Source organism: Gymnogyps californianus, chromosome 21 (assembly GCF_018139145.2).
Source record: "Gymnogyps californianus isolate 813 chromosome 21, ASM1813914v2, whole genome shotgun sequence".
Classification (NCBI taxonomy): domain Eukaryota; kingdom Metazoa; phylum Chordata; class Aves; order Accipitriformes; family Cathartidae; genus Gymnogyps; species Gymnogyps californianus.
The window spans coordinates 3,034,249-3,052,821 of record NC_059491.1 but is presented as its reverse complement, the minus strand read 5'-3'; the positions used below and the strand labels follow the sequence as shown (position 1 = coordinate 3,052,821).

At 42.8% G+C, this 18,573-nt stretch overlaps 2 protein-coding genes across 11 annotated transcripts; both read right to left on the bottom strand.

The window, feature by feature from the left end:
* Positions 1-1,687: 1,687 nt before the first annotated feature.
* CCNL2 (cyclin L2) lies at positions 1,688-12,370 on the bottom strand. 8 transcript variants are annotated; one of them, XM_050909254.1, is made up of 11 exons: positions 12,047-12,370; positions 10,963-11,037; positions 10,568-10,677; positions 10,173-10,293; positions 8,850-8,914; positions 5,907-6,006; positions 5,717-5,821; positions 5,342-5,483; positions 4,417-4,534; positions 4,241-4,333; positions 1,688-2,940 (listed from the first exon to the last, which is right to left on the bottom strand). In XM_050909254.1, exons 1-11 carry the CDS (start codon positions 12,368-12,370, stop codon positions 2,586-2,588), a joined length of 1,608 nt encoding a protein of 535 aa, XP_050765211.1. In that variant the 3' UTR covers positions 1,688-2,585. The 8 variants fall into 8 exon arrangements, with proteins under 8 accessions (XP_050765211.1, XP_050765216.1, XP_050765217.1 ...); XM_050909259.1 differs by lacking the exons at positions 8,850-8,914; positions 10,173-10,293; positions 10,568-10,677; positions 10,963-11,037; positions 12,047-12,370 and adding an exon at positions 6,366-8,094; XM_050909260.1 differs by lacking the exons at positions 8,850-8,914; positions 10,173-10,293; positions 10,568-10,677; positions 10,963-11,037; positions 12,047-12,370 and adding an exon at positions 6,383-8,094.
* A 437-nt stretch (positions 12,371-12,807) lies between these two features.
* On the bottom strand, positions 12,808-18,081 carry MRPL20 (mitochondrial ribosomal protein L20). 3 transcript variants are annotated; one of them, XM_050909433.1, is made up of 6 exons: positions 17,934-18,081; positions 17,560-17,648; positions 17,347-17,484; positions 15,323-15,433; positions 14,937-15,014; positions 12,808-13,313 (listed from the first exon to the last, which is right to left on the bottom strand). In XM_050909433.1, exons 3-6 carry the CDS (start codon positions 17,431-17,433, stop codon positions 13,140-13,142), a joined length of 450 nt encoding a protein of 149 aa, XP_050765390.1. In that variant the 5' UTR covers positions 17,434-17,484; positions 17,560-17,648; positions 17,934-18,081; the 3' UTR covers positions 12,808-13,139. The 3 variants fall into 3 exon arrangements, with proteins under 3 accessions (XP_050765390.1, XP_050765391.1, XP_050765389.1); XM_050909434.1 differs by lacking the exon at positions 17,560-17,648; XM_050909432.1 differs by lacking the exons at positions 17,347-17,484; positions 17,560-17,648; positions 17,934-18,081 and adding an exon at positions 16,750-16,851.
* Between the last annotated feature and the right edge of the window lie 492 nt (positions 18,082-18,573).

Sequence of the window (18,573 nt, the reverse complement as noted above, 5' to 3'; positions counted from 1 at the left end):
TTAATCCTGTGATATAATCCCTTTAGTTTTGGAACCAAATCACTTTAATGTAAAAATACACACACTTTCTCCCTTGTTTTTTCCTCTTCAGATTTTAACAAATGTACTAGAAAGTAGATTACTATTTATTCAGCACTGTACATAAGCACAGTAGTTTATAGAACACAGATGCTGATTTTTATGTCAAGTGACATTATGTTCATGTAGAAAAGCGTACATAGCCTGGGTCTTACCTTTCTCCTTGTCCATGAGGAAGGTTATGTCTGTAGCTAGCAGAATTGAGACTTAACTAAGGTAATTCCTCTTAATGTCTTTCTGGAGGAGGCTGCAGCTGTGAAACCTGCCTCCCCATATGCTGCTTACCTCAGGAACCGGACAAGAGGCAATTCCAGAAGCATCCAGAGCAGAATGAATTAAACAGGGAAACACTGACTACCTTTTAGAACTGGAATTAGTAAACAGAGATTTGAGGTTGATCTGCTCCAAGTAATATCCAGGTAGTAAGAATTAGAAAGATGTAAAATGGGAACTCTCTAGACAACATTGTTACTTCAGGTTGTTCATATCTGAATAGATCGAAGTTACTTTTTGTATCGCATTATGTCTGAGCTACTTTAATACTTTGACTTCCACGCAATTATTTAGCGTACCAAGTATGAAATAATTAGTTTCCATCTGTGTGCAAAGGTCAACTTAAGGCAGATAGTTTGCTGCTTCAGGAAGAGATTAATTTACATCCCATAGCAGTGCTCTGCTGAAGCTCCAAGGAGCATGCCTTGTATTTGCTGCCTATCTCAATTAGTTGCCTTTTCTCAGCTGAGATGTAATCAGAACTATGGTAAAGAACTACAAACCCACTACTGCTACTGCAAGGTGACCAGGAAATAATTCGTTTTCCCCCTGCATAGGAAATAAGGCACCCACTGAAACTACCCAGGAACGATGCACTTAGAACAGGTAACTGTGTTGTGTAAAGTAGTAATGCCTGTTATGGAACAGAATATCAGACGGAGCTGCAGAGGTCAAAAGCATCACTTAGTTCAAACAAAGTCAAGCTCACAAATACATCCACTGGTAATTACACAGAATAATCCTACGCAACCTCCAGCTCAGGAAATTGGTAGACTAGAGGTTGCCTGCAAATCCTTTCAGCTGCCTTGCCTCCATATTAAAAATTAAGAAAACTGCCATGAGATTGGTTTGGGTTTAAAAGAAGTGTTAGAAGAGTCACTGTCACACTGAGGCACCTACAAGATCGACCATAAAAAACCTCACTCATCGTTTCCCCCAGAGTGGACAGAGGAAGTTTAACCAGCAGGCAGTGTTTCTAGTAAGACCTACTTGCAGAGCTTGAAAGGCTCAAATAATAGCACCCTATTTCACACAGTACACCAGTCTACTCCTCCAGGATGGGCCCAGCATGACACCTACTATACCTATATTCAGGGTGCAACAACTCAGGCTAGTCTTAAAGCTACTACAATTTGATAATCTCTTCATTCAGCACCAAATCTCTTTCCTTATGAGTAGGCACAGTGGTATAGCTCATAAGAAACTACTATCAAGTAAATTTAATAGAAAATCAAATACTTTAATGAAATTAGGGAGCATGAGAGTAACAGCTCAGATATACCACTAGAACTGATACTACTGGGCTGTGGGGTTCTTGCCTTTTTTTTTTTTTTTTTTAAATGCTCTGTTCTTCAACAAGCATGCAGATTGACAAACTACTAATTCTTCAGAGTGTCAAAGATCCTGAGTAAAGAATTTCAAACCACTTAAAATGTATATATAGGAAATGTCTTATGAGCTGGTGGCCTGCACACAGCATTGCACAGATAAAAATATACTACTCTCAATACACAGAGCTAAATACTTTCACATTTATCAGAATTTTCTACACAAGTCTTTTGATAGAATTCAAGTTTTGAATTTTCTGTATATATCTTCCACCTGTATTAAACAAATGCTTATTTACATTGTGGATAAAGTGTAAAGGCTAGTAAGGCCATATTCCCATACTGTACTGTAACACTGCAAAATATATATACACATATATAACCTAATATAGGCAACAGTTCTAAAAAAGTCACCTTACATTTGTACAACATAATTGAGTCAGTATGAAAAGACAGCTTTGTTAGCACCAAGCCACTCCAATGGTTTTTATGAACTGTCTTGAGCCTTCTAGTTCCACAGGGAAGGACTGTTCAGCACAGCATTCCAACTACTGAGCAATGGAGGTCCTGCTTGCAGAACTGGAAGTCCCAAATAACACTCCACTGCACTACGGTATGCAAATTACTAAAGAGCAGGCATAGGAGCATCCAGAGACAAGTTCTGCAGTTATTAGGTGACACTCCAGCACAACAGTCACCAAGACATTTATCAGATTAAGTCTTTCACATCATCCTGTCCTCTTAGTATCTTTCCTTTGGATTCATGATAGGAAGTACAGAATTGCCAGCAGAATGGACATTACTCAAGCTAAGTGGTTTACAAGCCAGGTTAACCCTATACTGCAAAGACCAAATGGGGAAGAGCTCCACTGCTTAAATTCCAAAGGAAAGAACTCTTTGCTTTATTCATCGCCTATGCCTGCTGTGGCCAGGATGGTCTCGGTCATAGCGATGACTTGCTCGCTCATAGGAGCGCGAACGCTCATGCCTATGATTTCTATAGTAGTGACTCTTCTTCTTGTACTTCCCCGAATGGTCAGAGCGCTCCCGGGATCGGCTCCTGGAACGTGACGAACTCCTGCTGCGTGATTTCCGTGGTTTGTGTGTTGAGTATTTGTAGTCTTTTGATTTCTTGTAACTTCTCACCTTGGAACCTTTGTAGCTAGAACTGTGGTTGAACTGTCTCGGAGGAGAGTCACTGCGGCTCCTAGAACGGCTGTGGGATTTGGAGCCGCTTGATGTGGAGTAACTTTCGCTTTTCCTATGGAAAAAGAACAGGAGAGAAAACGTATGATTTTCTTAATATTAAATAGAATTATTCTACGTTACTATTAGCACCTAAATGTAGTCACCATACATACAGCACACTTTAAATACCGTATAGACAAACGCTTCTCACTTACAGAGCTAAAGTGTGCACGCACAGTTTGAGACCAGGCACTTGATTCTGTATTCTGTTGTTCAGTATCCCATGAAAACTAATCTTGTGTCCTAGACTCGATCACATCTGGTTACTCTAGAAATACTGATTTTTAGAAACTCATATCCGTTTGGAATATAATAGTTATGTCTCAGTTTTAGATTTTTTTTCCTTCGCTACTTCGAAAACATGCATGAATAGCTAAGAGTAACTGCCAGATTCAAAGTGCTGCCAACAATAAGACAAAAGGAAAAAAACTACTTCTCTTGCTTCAGTTATAGTAATACTGTCACCAAAACGCCCAAGTTTGGATTTAATGTTCCCTTCTGTCTCTTTCGTTTCCCCTCTATTGGTATCACAGTTATATGCTGAACTTCAAAGTCAAAGGCAGTACAGAAAGCAGATTTTAAAGATGTTTCATTAAATTCAGATGATTACTAAAATGCAATTTTGAATTCAACACTGAAGAACTATAATCAGCAGATTTTAGCTTTGGTCTTTTCCACATACACATTAATACAAAGCCATACTTTTTATCAGTACAGACCCAAACCCAATGGGATAGAGACTGTTGAACAAGAAATCAAACTTGCATTGACTGAGGGGCATGAATCTCTACTACTCTCAACTAGACAGAAAACAGGATCATTTTGTATTTCATAAATTAAGGTTTTGCAGGAGCAACTGCCAATGACACTACGGCTGGAGTTAAGAGTTCATCTACTGCAGAAAATGGTAACTACTCCAGTACAGTTCAGTAAAAACGTAACTCATTAAAGGTTGTCGCCACAAACACCCAACTTTAAATATAAAAACCCCAAACCAACAAACCAACCCTACTGCTTGGTGGGCCATATGTCACCAATAAAGAGGTTGACATTCGAAAAATGTCCCAATACGCTTACACTCTCCTTTCAGTCTGTTTGGCACAGGTATGACAAGGTCAGACACTGCAACTCCCTTGACCTGTGAGCCAAGACAGTACAACTCTTAGCCATAAGATTTCTGGAGTTTTAACGAGTAGCACATATCGCTATGTTATTTCACAGCCTCTCTTGTTGAGAAACTACCAAAGCTCGCTCTGTGAAATTTTAGTCTGGGAGCTTCTCACAGCACGCCCTTCTTTTACAATAGTGCATACCTGTGCTTAGGGGATGCAGATCTGGATGGTGATCTTGAATAACTTTGATCTCGACTTCCACTTCGACTTCTGCTTTCTCTTCCTTTCTGAATGCTGCAAGAGACAATAAACAGTAAGTTATTTTGTTTAAAAGTAGTCATGGGAAAAAACAGGCTTCTTCATTACGAAAGCCTTACCCGTTTACTGGGCTATTTGAACTCATTCTTTTTGCTCCCTCTGTTTTCCTTTTAGCATTCTTCATCGCCTGAACAGGTAGCGGTGAAGGTTTATTTCCTTTAACCTCTTTTGGAGACTCTAGAAAAACAAGCCTTTGTTACTTTATTTTGAAAGTATGGGTAGTGACTGAAAGAAGGACTGAAGCCCCGCCTTGCCCCATTTCATCATCTTTGTAATCATCAGTACTGTATACATGTAGTTTACATATATGTGCTCATGTGCATGCACACACAACCGCTCACAAGAAGTACATCTGAAGAAGTTCACAGAAGGCAGAAGTTAATCTGAAACATTTCTGCTAAAATATTGAAGTAACACCAGGGATTTAACTGCAATAGCAACACATTGCTTTCAAAGCCACTTCAAGAAGGCAGAACAGTAACTTCCTTTTCTTGCTAATTATTCAGTATCTTTTTAAAGGTAAACTGAGGAGGAAGATGGCAAACATTATCTTCTAGGCAAGACATGTACCAGGCTGGAAACTTTCAACCAAGTATGCAGGAAAATACTCCCTACCATCGCCCGAAAATACTACTCCTGCCAGAGTTCCTAATCATACCTATGCTTTAATATTGCTTTAGCATAGCATGCCAATTGCAAGCATTTGTTCGAGTTTATTGCCAAAACCACATAAAAGCAAGTCCCTGTACTATACGAGTTTAAACTAGCCTTAATTTTAGACTAATTTGATTTTAGCCTTTATCCGTTTCAAGAAATTACAAAGTTACAATGCTATTCAAACTCTGCCATTTGAATAGTTGCTAGAAGCCAGCTTAAAAAAACCAAACAAAGAAAAAACAAACCACCCTGTATATGCATCCCAAAAGGGTAAATATACATTTAAGATGAGAAAGAGTTATTAAAAGTAATTTATCCATTACTTACCATTTTTTGGGACAGGGGAAAATCCTGATGTGTTATCCAAACTTGGGGCTCCCTCAGGTACTAGACCTTTAGCTTGTGCTTTTGCCTCTTCGATAGCTAATTTCTTCTTTTCTACTTTACTTTCCAGATCAGATAAATCAACCTATGAACACAGGAGCACCGCTTATGACAAAACTTAGTAAACCACACTTTCTGCTTACTCACTTACGGGGTGGGGTGGGGGCAGAATCTAAAGAGACCCAGACACTGTGACTATTATCCTGTTCCACTTAACGTACCAGGCTTGCAGCTAGTTTCAAATGGGATAAGGTTTTCCAATTCAAGTTCTAAGCAGCAGCCTTTAATGAAGGCTCACAATATGAAAAAGAAGCAAACCTTTTTCCGAGTATAGAGCTGCAGAATTTTTAAGCAGATTTCTTGAATCTCCTCCTCTGTTGCTCCGAAGAGTAAAAACCAGTGTGGACGATTAGGAAGTGGAATCTGAAAGGGAGGGGAAGACATGATCAGTTTTCTGCTTCTATTAAAAGACCTAACAAACTTGAAATTAATGGAACTGTATGCTCACCTCCAGCGTCCTAGCTGCAAGGTAAATACATGCACAGGCAATGCTTTCTGGCTGGAATCTTACAAAGACATCTGTTCTCAGGCTATCATTCATGTAATTCCTGAAAGACAGGATATCAGCAAAGTTGCATGGCACTGCAAAGCTGTTTGGTGTTTTTTGGTTTGTTTTGTTTTTACTTCTACAAGGACTATTTCTTTCTGCATTCAGTTACTAGACTTCAATATTATACTCCTGTAAATCTAAAGAAAAGTTGAATGATTTTACTAAAAAAAGATAAAAAAATAAAAAATAAATCCCTCAAGGGGAGGGATGTGTGACAGAAATTAAGTTTGACTGACTGACTGGCTGCTGAAAATTCAGTTGTGAAAAGAGAACCAATTTTAACTTCACTTTTCCTTCTGGATCTCTACTGGCCTGCTCTCATGCAATAGACAAGTTATTTTCACCACGACAACATACAATATAATCTGAAGTACTCAGTTATAGACTTTTAGGTTCACATGTTTCTCTGCAACAGAACTGAACCCAGATGGTTTGCTGAAAGCTGCAGCTCCTGTAGTAGTTCTCCCATGAAAATGCAGTCCGCTTGAACACACGTTAACTTCCAACTGGAGATTTAAGGGGTCCCTCTTCTTTCGGAAGCATTATTTTCCATCCAGAACAGAATTCTTTTTGATGCAAAAAACAGCCATAGAAGAAATCGGGGTGTTTGGGAACATCAGTTCAGGAGAATACTCAGTATTCAGGCAGATCTCCTCTTTGGCACATGAAATACGGTTTCCAAATTGTCCCATTTCAGTAAGGTTGCTTAAAATGAATATTCACAGAATGAGAAAACTGTAAAATATTGCATATATTCCAGTCAGTACACTTAAGCATTATTCTTTTAAATCTCAAATACACTAAGTAACTTCCTCTGAACCTGAAGTGCTTAAAAAGATCTAGATTTTTGAGCATATATGTCAAGCAAAGTATCAGATGGGGAAAAGCTAAAACCAGACACAACAGAAAGTCTTCAAAATAAAACGCTTTCTGAAACTAGTAATTAACCATGTGGGTACCCAGTATACAAGGATTCACTAACCCCCAAGACAGCCAAACCAGAGACCACAGTCCAGACACTTGTAACCAGTTTACATAGGACAGACAAAAGGAACTTGAATCCCAAGAGCATCAAACTCCCACCTACCCCAGTTATCTTACATTCTTGTTTATACAAAGAGCAACTGCTACCCCAGAGAAGCAATGCTCATCTCATCAGCTCATCTTTCTGGGAGAAAGGAACTTCAAAACCTACTTTTCTTGTCCTACTACAAAGAGAGCACAAACCTTTTGGCAAAAGAAGCGATAAAGAAAAGCGGTACTTCAAACATCTGGAAGTCATACAGCCTTTTTCTAACTTGCCAAATTGAAAAACATGCCTGCTTCCAAGTTTGGCCTCTGCATATTTTCCCTGTGGGCTCAGAATCAAGACACATGAGGAAATGAATCCTTGTCACAATATTTTAAGAAAAAGATAATGTTGTAAAAATGCACATTTCAAAAGACAATTATACTGGATATCCACCAGTTTTCAGGTATTGGAAGCGACAAGCATCAGCACACAAGTATGTTATTTTAACATCTGAACCATTTTTCAATTGGGTTAACCTCCTCCCTCCTCCTCACCTGCCCCTCCTTTCGTAACAAGTAGAGAACTGGTAATAAGTAGTCCGTAACTCACATTCGAGTACTTCATGCAATGGTACTGAGAAATCTGGTAGTGGGAAGTTTCTCTAAGTATTACATTTGATTCCAAGCTTCACACATATACTCAAATGTTTTCTAACTAGTTTACAAATGGAAACTAGATTTCAGTTTTTGTTGTGTTAATTCATCCCTTTAAGACTTAAATCCCACCTTAATTTGCTTCATCATTTAAGAATACATCATTTTAACAGTTATAGAAATATAACATTAAAAATCTTTCAGAACTTCAACAATCAGGTTATAAAATATACAACAGTCAAAATGCACAATAAAAGTCAAAAAGTATAAGCACAAGAAGCAGTTGGCCAGTTACTATACTATCATGTATATACCACCTGTCTAGAGTCAGCCTTCTCTTTGTAGAGCCTGCTTTGGTTTGACTGAAGACGGCAGCTATCCCTGCACCATAGCGCTTGGGCAGCAGAGGAGAAGTCTTAGTCACTTACCCTCAGAGGCTACCCTTTGATTAAAAGAGTACAGAAAAGAAAAGTCAAAACTGGTTCTCTATACACAGGTCACAGTACCAGACAGTTCAGTCAGCAGAAATATGATCTTTGGATTCACTAAAGGTTTTTAAACCACAGTATTGTTAAAAAGCATTATTGTTTAAAAGCATTATCTATTTGTTAAGTTTAAGACCTGGAATTTTACATAAGCTTCCCATCCCCAAGCAAATCTTCGCTGTAATGAGAGCGACAAGGCAGAGGACATTTCTTGGCAAACATGAAAACATTGAGTTTATCCAGTCTTAGAAGCTGACTTCTTGCATTATCTATATAGATAGAAGAAATTTATCTGTGCTGAGTTTTTGATACACCTGTAATCAAGCTCAAGCCCTGGACAAGGCATCTCCCAGCACTGGTAACAGACTTTAACTACACATAGTTTTCTCTGAAGAACAAAAAACCAAGGAAACGCTATAACCCACTCAACATTTTCCCTTCAGCTGAAAAGTGAAAGCAGAGAGGAGGGAAGTGAGAAGTCAGGGTGGAAAGCTACCTTACCATTAAAACAGTGCCTCTAACTTAAGAGGCCGATCAACATTTGGGTAGTAGTTTGGGGCACGCCAAGAAACACTGGAGCTGTCTGGTGTGGCCCACAATCATTTCTGAGCAATGATGCCCAGAGTGCCTCAAGTGACATATTTCTGCTACTGCCCCTGCTGGTCTCTTATAACAAAGAAAATCAACTTACCATGAAGTCTGGACCAGGTGTTGGTTACGTTCACATTCTAATACCTGAAGGTACATAACGATTATCTGGAAGATATGGGTTATTGAGTTATTAACAAGAATCTTGAGAGCCACCTATTTATTTCAGAGGGACATCCATGAGGCATCTGTTATTCTCTTACAAGTTCTAAAACACTCCACATGGGAGTGTTTGCAACATCCCCAGTGTTTATCCATACAGCTTCTGCTCTCCAATGCAAAAGTTGGACACTCAACCAGATCTGACCTTCCTAGCTCTCAGTCTTCTGAGCTCAGGCATCATGCTATTCATCTAGATGTCTTGTCTTCAACTGTTTTCAAGCTAGGTATGTTCTCCTATGCAACTCACGATTCCTCTTAGCTGTAACTTGGGAGAAAATATTGCTAGCTGCAATAAGCAGTAACAGAAGTATAACAGTATTTGCAGAGAACAGATCTAACATGTTGTGTGTCACTGGTTTATTCAGTTCTAGTTTTTTTCTTAGGTTTGAAAGGAAAACAAGGATGCAGATAAAAAGACTACTCTAACAGCAAATTCATAGCAATTAACAAACAAGTAGAATTGTCCTCTGGGGTACTGATAACATGCGTGAATTCTGAAAGTCAAGTAGGCTTAAAAAGAAGACTTTAACACAGCAGTAGTTTTTAGAGGAAGAAAGAGCAAGATCCCAAGTTCTGCTGGCACAGAAGTAGGAGGTTCTTTTACCACACTTAGCTACTTAAGGCATAATGCTAACGGTACTAAAGCACCAACTTAAACACTTGCAATAGTTGCATCTTTCAAGTATCATCCTAGTCTGACGTGTGATACTTAAATATTGAGAATTGTCTCATTTCTAGTCAAGCCCTTCACACCTGAATGTACTTTTTAGAACATAAGAAACACTGCTAACTAGCTCATACGGGCTAAATAACCTCAGCATGTTTCCACAAGGAGTGATCATGCCAGACAGTGTTTCTGATAATAGGCTATCACAACCCTAGGTCTCCAAATTCCTTTCTGCTTAGGAATCTGTGTTTAGTTGATGTTTTCTAACACCAAAGCTACCTACTTATATAATTTGACTTCAAGGAATACTTAGCATCTGCATCCACCTCCAGTCGTCATTCAGCAGTGATACAAGACCAACTAGTAAGAATCTCTTAAATGAGAAAGAAGACATTGGGATCATAAGCAGCTAGCTTTACTGAATTAACTAGTGTTATCCCATACAAACCATACAGCTTCCATGCAGTCAGGCAGTCTACTCAAAGCATTTATAGCATATGAAACACCGATTATAAAGTTAACTTATACAGTACAAACCTTATGAGGGTGCTTTACATGAACACAAAATCCCAACTCCTTTAACACTCTTCTTTCTGCCTTAATAATTTGATTCTTCAAGTTCACATATTCCTGATCCAGTATTAGAGGCACAGGTTTTCTGCAAGACAATTTCAAATTCTGAAGAAGATAATCTTAACCTCAAAGAATACTCATATACAGGTTGTGTTCATGTAAACATAAGAGACATCACTATTTATAACACCAAAAATATTTACTTAATAAAATGGGTCAACTCACTTTTCTCCTTCATGAGATCTCTTCAGGATGTTCCCTGATTTATGAAACAGGGAATGATACTATCATCGGCCCATGAAGTTTAATTATTAAAGTACAACACAAATACTTCAGATTATTTCAAAGTCTAAGCTTACTTTTTTTCCCGTAGATGTCTAAGGCGATGGAACACGTTAATTACATCCCTTATGCGTCTTGGTGCTTCTTCAATTTTGGATGCCAGATGAACACAGGCCATTGACACATGCTGAAATATAAGTATTGCAAGATACTGATGTTTTGCTCAAATCAGGAACTGATCTCCTCCAACAGCTTAAGGAGGGATAACAAGAGAAAATGGTGGTAAAACAAGGAAATACTAAAAATTTGACAAAATCAGTACTACGTAGCTTTGTAAAATCATGTTGATTGATAAGCAAAATCTACAGGCTAGTTACTAACACTCTGATCACATCTAAGATGACAACTTGCCAAAACAAATCAAAGATTAAATAACATTTGTAGCCATATACATCTTTTAGTATTTTCTTACCTCCATGGAATGCTTTACAAAAGACTTGGTATAAAAAAAACGTTGAAATAGCACCTGTCCTGTAGCCATGGCCACCTAAAAAGAAAGTAACCACAACAGGTATTAACAAAACAACTGCCATTCCAAAGACAAGTTACCTAGAATGCTTTCAGCACATTTAACACACAGAAGACTAGTTAAGCTATACTGAAGCATGGGAGTAAGTTCAGTGGTATCTAAAGAAAACTAGCACCCCCACCTCAGTAACAAATTAAGTTGCCCAAAATTTTATCAACACCACAAACCCTGTCTGTAAGTCAAACACATACGTTAAATCGCAAATTTCTTTCATGAAGTATGAAAACATGCTCTAAATTAAATAAAATGAAATAAAACCCCAACCCAAACACTAGAACCCAATAAAACTGAAAGTTATGACAGTACGCCAGAAAAACTTTACTTTTTTGGCGTGGAAGGAGGGGGGGAATCTAATCATATTACGATTTGCATATACTCATAACACAATTTGAGCAGCTAAGGCTCGGTAGCTCGAAGATGCCTGGGAAGTTTTTACACTCAGAGAGCAACGAGACCGTTCGCGATTGGAGTTCGCCAGGAAACAAAACCTTTCCGAAGTCACCCCAATTCAAAGGAGTCTAAGAAGCCCTTTCCGCAAGCCCCGATCTTAAAAAAAAGCACTGCGGGAGCCCCCGCCCTGCCCGCGCCGGCCCGGGGAGGCGGCGGGGGCGGCGCAGGAAGGCGGTTACATCACCCGCTTCCTGCTCCCAGCCAGGCGGGGAAGGCCGCAGGCCCCGCGGCTCTCGCGTCCCAAAGCCCAGCCAAAAGGGGCAGCTCCCCGGCCCTCCCCGCATCTGTAACTGCGGATGGCGGCCTAGCGATCGAGCGCCGGCTCCGCCCGCCGCCGAGCCCGGGGGGCCGCGCCGGCGCCAGCGGGCCGAGGCCTAGCGAACAAAGCTCTCCCCCGGCAGGGAGCACCGACGCCCGACCTCACAGCCGCCCCGCCCCGCCCCGCCGAGGCCTTCTTCCCCGGCCGCCGGCGAGAGGCCTCCCCGCCCCGACCGGCCGGGCCGCGGCCCAGCCCCACCTGCGGGAGACGAAGCAGGATGCCGGCTGCCTGGATAAGCTCGCAGCCGGTGACACGCAGCTCGGTCTCGGTGTCGGTGTCGAGGCCGCTGCTCATGGACGGGGTGAAGCGCAGCGTGTGCTCGGGCAGCAGGCAGTTCTCCAGCGTGATCAGCACCCCCGAGTACAGGCGGTCCCCGATCAGCACCGCCCCAGGGCCCGGAACCGGCGCACTGCTCCCCCCCGGGGCGGATCCCGCCGCCGCAGCGCCGGCAGCCTGAGGCCCCGCCGGCCCGCCGCCTCCCACCGCTACCACAGCCGCCGCGCTGCCCGACCCCGCCGCCATTTTGTGGTGGTGCCGCCGCCGCCGCCGCCTCGCCTGGCTCAGCTCTCCTTCCCCACCGGGCGGCGCCTCTGCCCCAGCGCCCACCTCCCCGCTTCCCCACCTCTTGTCGTCGCCTATTGGTGGGGCGCGGCGAAGCGGCGGTCGCCGATTGGCCCGGTCGCCGCGACGTCTGACGCTGAACGGAGCGGCATGACGCACCGGTTGGGAATTTGAACAGGGCTGAGGGGGTGGGACTTCCGGCGCGCGCCACCGCCCTCAGCAGCGCTGGGTCTGCCCCGGCCCGGCCGCTCCGAGCTGGCCCCGGGCCCGGCGGAGGGGCAGCGCTCCCCGGGCCCGTCCCAGAGCCGGGCTCCGTGCTGTGCGTGCCGAGATCCCCCCGGGCACGGTCCTTCCCCCGTGCGGCACCAGAAGTCACCACTCAAATTGTTTTTCCAGTAGCAGTTACCAAAAAAATACCTTTATTAAGTCCTTAAGAGAACAGAAAGCATACACAGGCTATAGATGTCGTTGTACATAGAACTTCTACAGGCCTGACTCGCGACTGCTAACTTCGAACTGCAGCTTCTAACTCAGCACATCTCGTTACAACAATAGAGGGGAAAAAGTCACCAAGGTGCGAGCTGCGCACCCGGACCCACCCCGTCCTCCTTCTGGAACCATCCTCAGAGGATTTTGTTCCACAGCTTTGATCTTAGCAGCAGTCAGCGAGTGAGTTTACTTTGCAATACAAGTTCCTGTTTATAACGCATATCTGCAGACTCTTCTAATATCAATAGTGGTGTACAATACGTGAAAATATCCCCTCTGGTTCTTTTCCATCGCCCAGGGCAGCAAGGAAGCCTTCTTGTCTCCTCCTCTGGGCTAAGGCAGCTAGGGACTTGAATGTCTTTGGCTCATAAATAGCCAAATCGGCAATCATTTTCCTATTCAGCTCCACCTGGGACTAAATGCAAGAAAATTTGTTGGTTAAGTACTGTAACTTTTAGGAACAACACTGCAATGCTTAACAATTACCCCAGGTCTTAAGGCAAATTACCTTTTTTCTATGCTGTACAATTTTGGAACTATTAGTCAGAGAACTGTCAGACATGACTACTCGGCCATGGATGTCTCATTAAGCCACTGTGTAAAGTTTTTTTACTGACTTTCTCAAAGTCTTTCTGGTAGAAACCAAGAACTGAAGAAGAATCTCTTATTTCATGGAAGGCCACGTGTTACAGGTTAATCCATGGCATTTGTTTCAGTTCTTAGACATATTCAAGTTTACTTGTTGTGCTAGAAGCTGCGTGGTATCTTAAAATGTGTCCTGGAGTAGAGAAAGACAGACTGCACGATCAAATACTCTTAACAATGCTAGATATCGCAAGGTTAACTGCATATTCTAAGAGGGAAGCATTATATAGAACAGTTTGCTTCTTTTGGATCTTTTAACAGAGAACCTTACAAGAATATACTGCTCTGAGACAAGAATCAAAGGGACAGGCATCTTGAGGGGAAAAAAAAAAAAGGCAAAAAAGAAAAATGAGTTAGCTTTTAGGCAGTGCTTGATTCTTTTGGTTACAGTATGACAAGAGTAACCAGGAGAACGAGTGTATAAATTTCAGACACTTTTACAGGAAACATGTCAGAAAGCCTAGAAAGATATCTAGGCACGTCAGAAAACCTACAAAGTTACCTATTTATTTGAAAGTCAGATAAAATGTTTTGAAATATGCTATAAATTTCTATGTAGTTCCACTTTAAGAAGCAGAAACACTACCTTTTTATTATGATCACAGCCAAGAGAAACAAGTTTTAATTCTACAGTTGCAGTATCAACAAATTAAAACCAATTCCCCAGCATGTTTAAGAACAAGCAACAGTGGCACCAACTCCCTGCATTGTCCATGCTCACTGAAACACAAAGATAGTAGTGAAAAGAGTAGAGATTTCTTAGGGTTGTTTTTGCTAATCCAAGCTTTGTATTTTTAAATTTCTTGAAGTAAAAGGAAAGGCAGCTGTCGCCTAATGCCCGCAGTAGCAACAAGTGTAAAAGCATTTTACAAGTCTAGTTCTTAAGATGCGCAGTAAAAGTTTTGGGGACAGAACAAGGTGTAGAGCAACAATGTTCACCAGGATAAGAGGGGATTATGCATATAAGGAAGAGAAACAGGTTTAGGGCAGAACTTAGTTCCTGAAGTGAATGAAACTCCTTTCATAAGCAAGAAGGCCTTTCATCGCTGGAACTAGGAAGGAGAACAGTGTTGGCAGAAGTTCAGTCTGACAGAAGGAGCTTTTCAATCCCTCCACCATGCCCTATGCTGCTAGTGCCTGCTCAGGCTCCAATCTGGAAGTCCCCACCATTACTCTTCAAAGATTGGCAAGTGGAGGCTGCAGCTTCAATTCCTTGTGGTTGCGTTCTTAGCCAGTAACCAGCAACCCTTTGATATGTTTTGTCAGACTACATCTACTTGAAAGGTTTCAGAGTTTTAAGAAATTAATTTGCCTGGCACTTCAGAAAACCTCTATCAGACATTTTCTCCAATTTATTGTTTCAAAGTAATTATTCTTCAAGCACCATCCTTACCTTAAGCAGATTGCTTACGAAAGCTGGGTATTTCAAACCATGTTCAAGAGAAGCTGCTTCAATCCTAGTGATCCAGAGCTGAAAGTGTAAAAATTAACATCGTGGATGATAAGATACTTTAGAAGCAAACCTTTTGTCATGCTGATCGGCTCACACTTAGTAAATATAACACTTTCAGACCTACAGTCTTCTCAGTGCAACATATACATGTATGAACTTCAGAATGTGAGCTGTTTCAGACCACAGAGGGACTATACTTACTTTAAACTCATATTTTTCACCCACTGGTAAAGCATTTTGAGAGAACCCCCCCAGTAAGAAAAATGGCTATTTCAGTTCTGCTCTTCTCCCATTTTAATGTTTACATCTAACATTTTGATCTTTACCGCTCTTAGAAATCTCTTCTTCTCTCTTCTGGCCTTGGTAGACTTCACAAAAGCTCTCTGAACACTTCGTACAGCCAGCTTATAGCAGCGGTTCTTCCTTCCACGAAAATGCTGCAACAAAAACAAGATGTTCTTGTTCAGTTATCTTTAAGGCTGTTAAACCCTTCAGTAATACTAATATATGCTCATTTGCATTTCACAACTCGTCATATCAAGGATCACAAAATACTTCACAAACATCAGCTAAGCCTTCAGCTGGCATATAATAAAAATATTCTTTCCTTGTTTTACAGCATGGGAAACCTGAAGCTGAAAAGTTGGAGCAGGCTGAAAAATTTCAGTCCAGCAGGAGGGAGCCGAAACCAGACCTCATTTTAGGCTGTGGTTCCAGGGGGAAGGCAACCACAAAACCATCTTCAGTGCTTTCAGCCAACCCCTAAACTGCACCATTTATTCTCATTCCTGAGCTGCCCTCTCTGTTTTGTCAGTACTAATACTGGGATGGGACAGCAGTCTCTGATACGTCAAAAACATTGCAGTTGCCCAAACAGAAAGCATAATGAAAGATGTTTACTGGAGCTACCACTGACATCCATCTAACGTGAAGTAGGAAGAAGTAGCCAGTGCTGCATAGTCAGAGAAATAAGTCACTACTACTGGTACTGTGGGCAGCTTAGGCACTACAAGACCAAGATACCGTCACTTACTTCAACATTTCCCATCTCAATACTACAGCAAGATGTACTACCTCCCAGGATGCTAAGTCTGCCCTTGAAAAAGGTTCTTCCCAAGCCTAGGTACAATAGCTTGAACTTCAGTTGAAATCGTGTTGTGAAGTAGTCTCTTTCACCTTTTAAAATGCACTTGCAGAACAAAGTTAAAATATTTTTTTCTCTGCTCCTTTGTCCAGTTAAAAAAAAAAACAAAACACACAACAAAAAACCACAACCAACACCAGTCTACAGCGTGCTGTATTTACAGACTGCTGTTCCTGTAGTGCTTGTATTCCTTCCATCACAGGGTTCTCACTTTTATTCATACCCATCCACATGCACACATGTGCTCTGTTACGGCACAAATACCAGACGCGTTTATGGCCGCCAGCTTTAATCAAATACAGACAAATTTACATACACAGAAAATGCTAAATTGATGTGAGTCAACTTCACGGACCCTCGACGTTTCTAGGAACAAGAGCCACTATACTGCTTGCTGCCCGACTTCCCCCTGCTGGGGAAGGACTTGCGGACACCTGAACAAGACGACAGGCCGTTCGCTCGCTCCTTAGACCCGGGGAGGACGGGCCATCTCCGGGAGGCGGCCGAGCAACGACCTGCCGCTGCCGCCCGTGCTCCGGAGGCCGCGGGGATCACGCGGCCGCTGCAGCCGAGCGCGGAGGCAGCCGCGGCGGCGGCGGGCGCACTCACCCGCGCGTACTTGAGCACCTCCTGCACCCTCCAGAAGCGGTCGGTGAGGCGGCTGCGGAGCCACCGCGGCGCGCTCAGCAGCACCATCTCCGCCGCCGGTTCGCGGCAGCGCGGCGCCCTCCGCCTTCCGGGGGCGGGGACAAGGGGGCCCGGCCTTCGGCCTCGGCCCTTCCGCCGGCCCCGGGCTGCTCTGCGCCGCCGCGGTGGCTTCCTCGATGGCGGCGGGGTGCGGGCAGGGAGCACTCCCCGCCCGCAGCGCCAGGCCGCGTTGTTTTGGATGCTTTCTGTGACGCACCCTGCTGTGGTATTTCTGCCCCTGCCCAAGTCTGGTGAAAGCCCTGTCAAATTGCTATGAACGTGATTGTCTAGCTGGCCATTGGGTGCGGTCCACTGCAGCAGTGTCCAAAGTGGGCCATATCTGCACCTCACTGGAGGAGCAGCTACACAACGAAGCTGTTGATTGCTGCACAACGTAATGGGGTTGTATTTGGGGAGCTGTTGCCAAAACTCCCTGAATAAGAAAGAACTGAGCTGCTTGGAGGTGTCCATTCCATGTAGCTTGGTGAAGGGGTGTGTAGCAGACTTGGTGGCACTTACCCCTGCGCTGTAGCGCACCAGTAATTTAACTGATGGGGTGCACTCATTCCGTGTTGGCATCATGTAAAGGTGTCCGTCCATTTTCATCCATGTGGGAAATCCAGAAATGAAGCCTTCAATTCATAGATGCCAGCAACACTGAAGGGAGAGAGGAAAGGAAGTCACATGAAGAGAAGTGGGGTGAAATTTAACAGTGAGCTGCTTAGTGCTCACCTGTTGTTGTCCCCTGTTGAAGTAGCTGTTTCGTATGGTGGATTCGGCCACTCCACAGAGTCAGCTGGAGTTCCTTCCAGCCCTGGAAGCTGCAATGAATATTAATTGGATTGGTTTTGAGCACTATAAACAGGGATGCCAAGTGTTACATGGGAAAGGTACGGCAAAAGTATTGTGACCTCTGCAGCAGGCACCTCTGCGTTAACAGTGAGGTCATCTGGCAGTTCTGATGACTACAGGAACCTCTGTGCTGCTGCTCTTATTTTCTCTACTGTGGATTACTGATTGAAAGAGAGATCTGACGGTTCCGGTGTGCAGCCTCTAAAAAGAAAATGCTAGTTTTTCTGAGAAGTAGCCAGTATTCTGAGACACACCTGGAGCTCTTCTATCAAACGCCATCCTCTTTCAACCATTGCCGCAGGTTTGGAGGTTGTTCCCCTTCCTTCATTGATAAGCTCTCATAGGTATGGCCACAGTGAATAGTTCATAGCTTTCATAGATATGACCTTCAAGGTGAATAGTTCATAAATGCCTGTTTTTAAGGGAGAGATACAGGATTTTTAAAGCTTATCACCAAGTTGTCAGTTAGTACCTTGAAACCAAAAATACTCACTTATGGGAATGATGGTCAAATGTGCCCTTGCAGTATTACATCTGTATGCTCAGCTCAGCTTATACAAAGCAGCATTTTGAGGGAGCAACCATCGTGATCAAATCAGATCAAAAGAAAGTCAGAGCCAGAACCCTTTATTGCCCAGTAAAGCTTCCTAGCTGCTTTTGGAGGTAGTTCCTCCACAGGCACCATCAAGAAACTCAGTCTGAGAACCCCTGGAGTTTTACAGCTGCTCCAAAAGTAAGAGTCAACAAACACAAATGAGAGATTTTTCCCTAAGAAAAAATAAAGAACTAAAGCTTGCTCTTTTCCCTAGCAACTTGCCACATGAAAGAGTTAAAAAATGCTCGCCTTCCTTACTAGCCATTCTATTTCAGGGCTGCACATACCTGTCGCTGAGG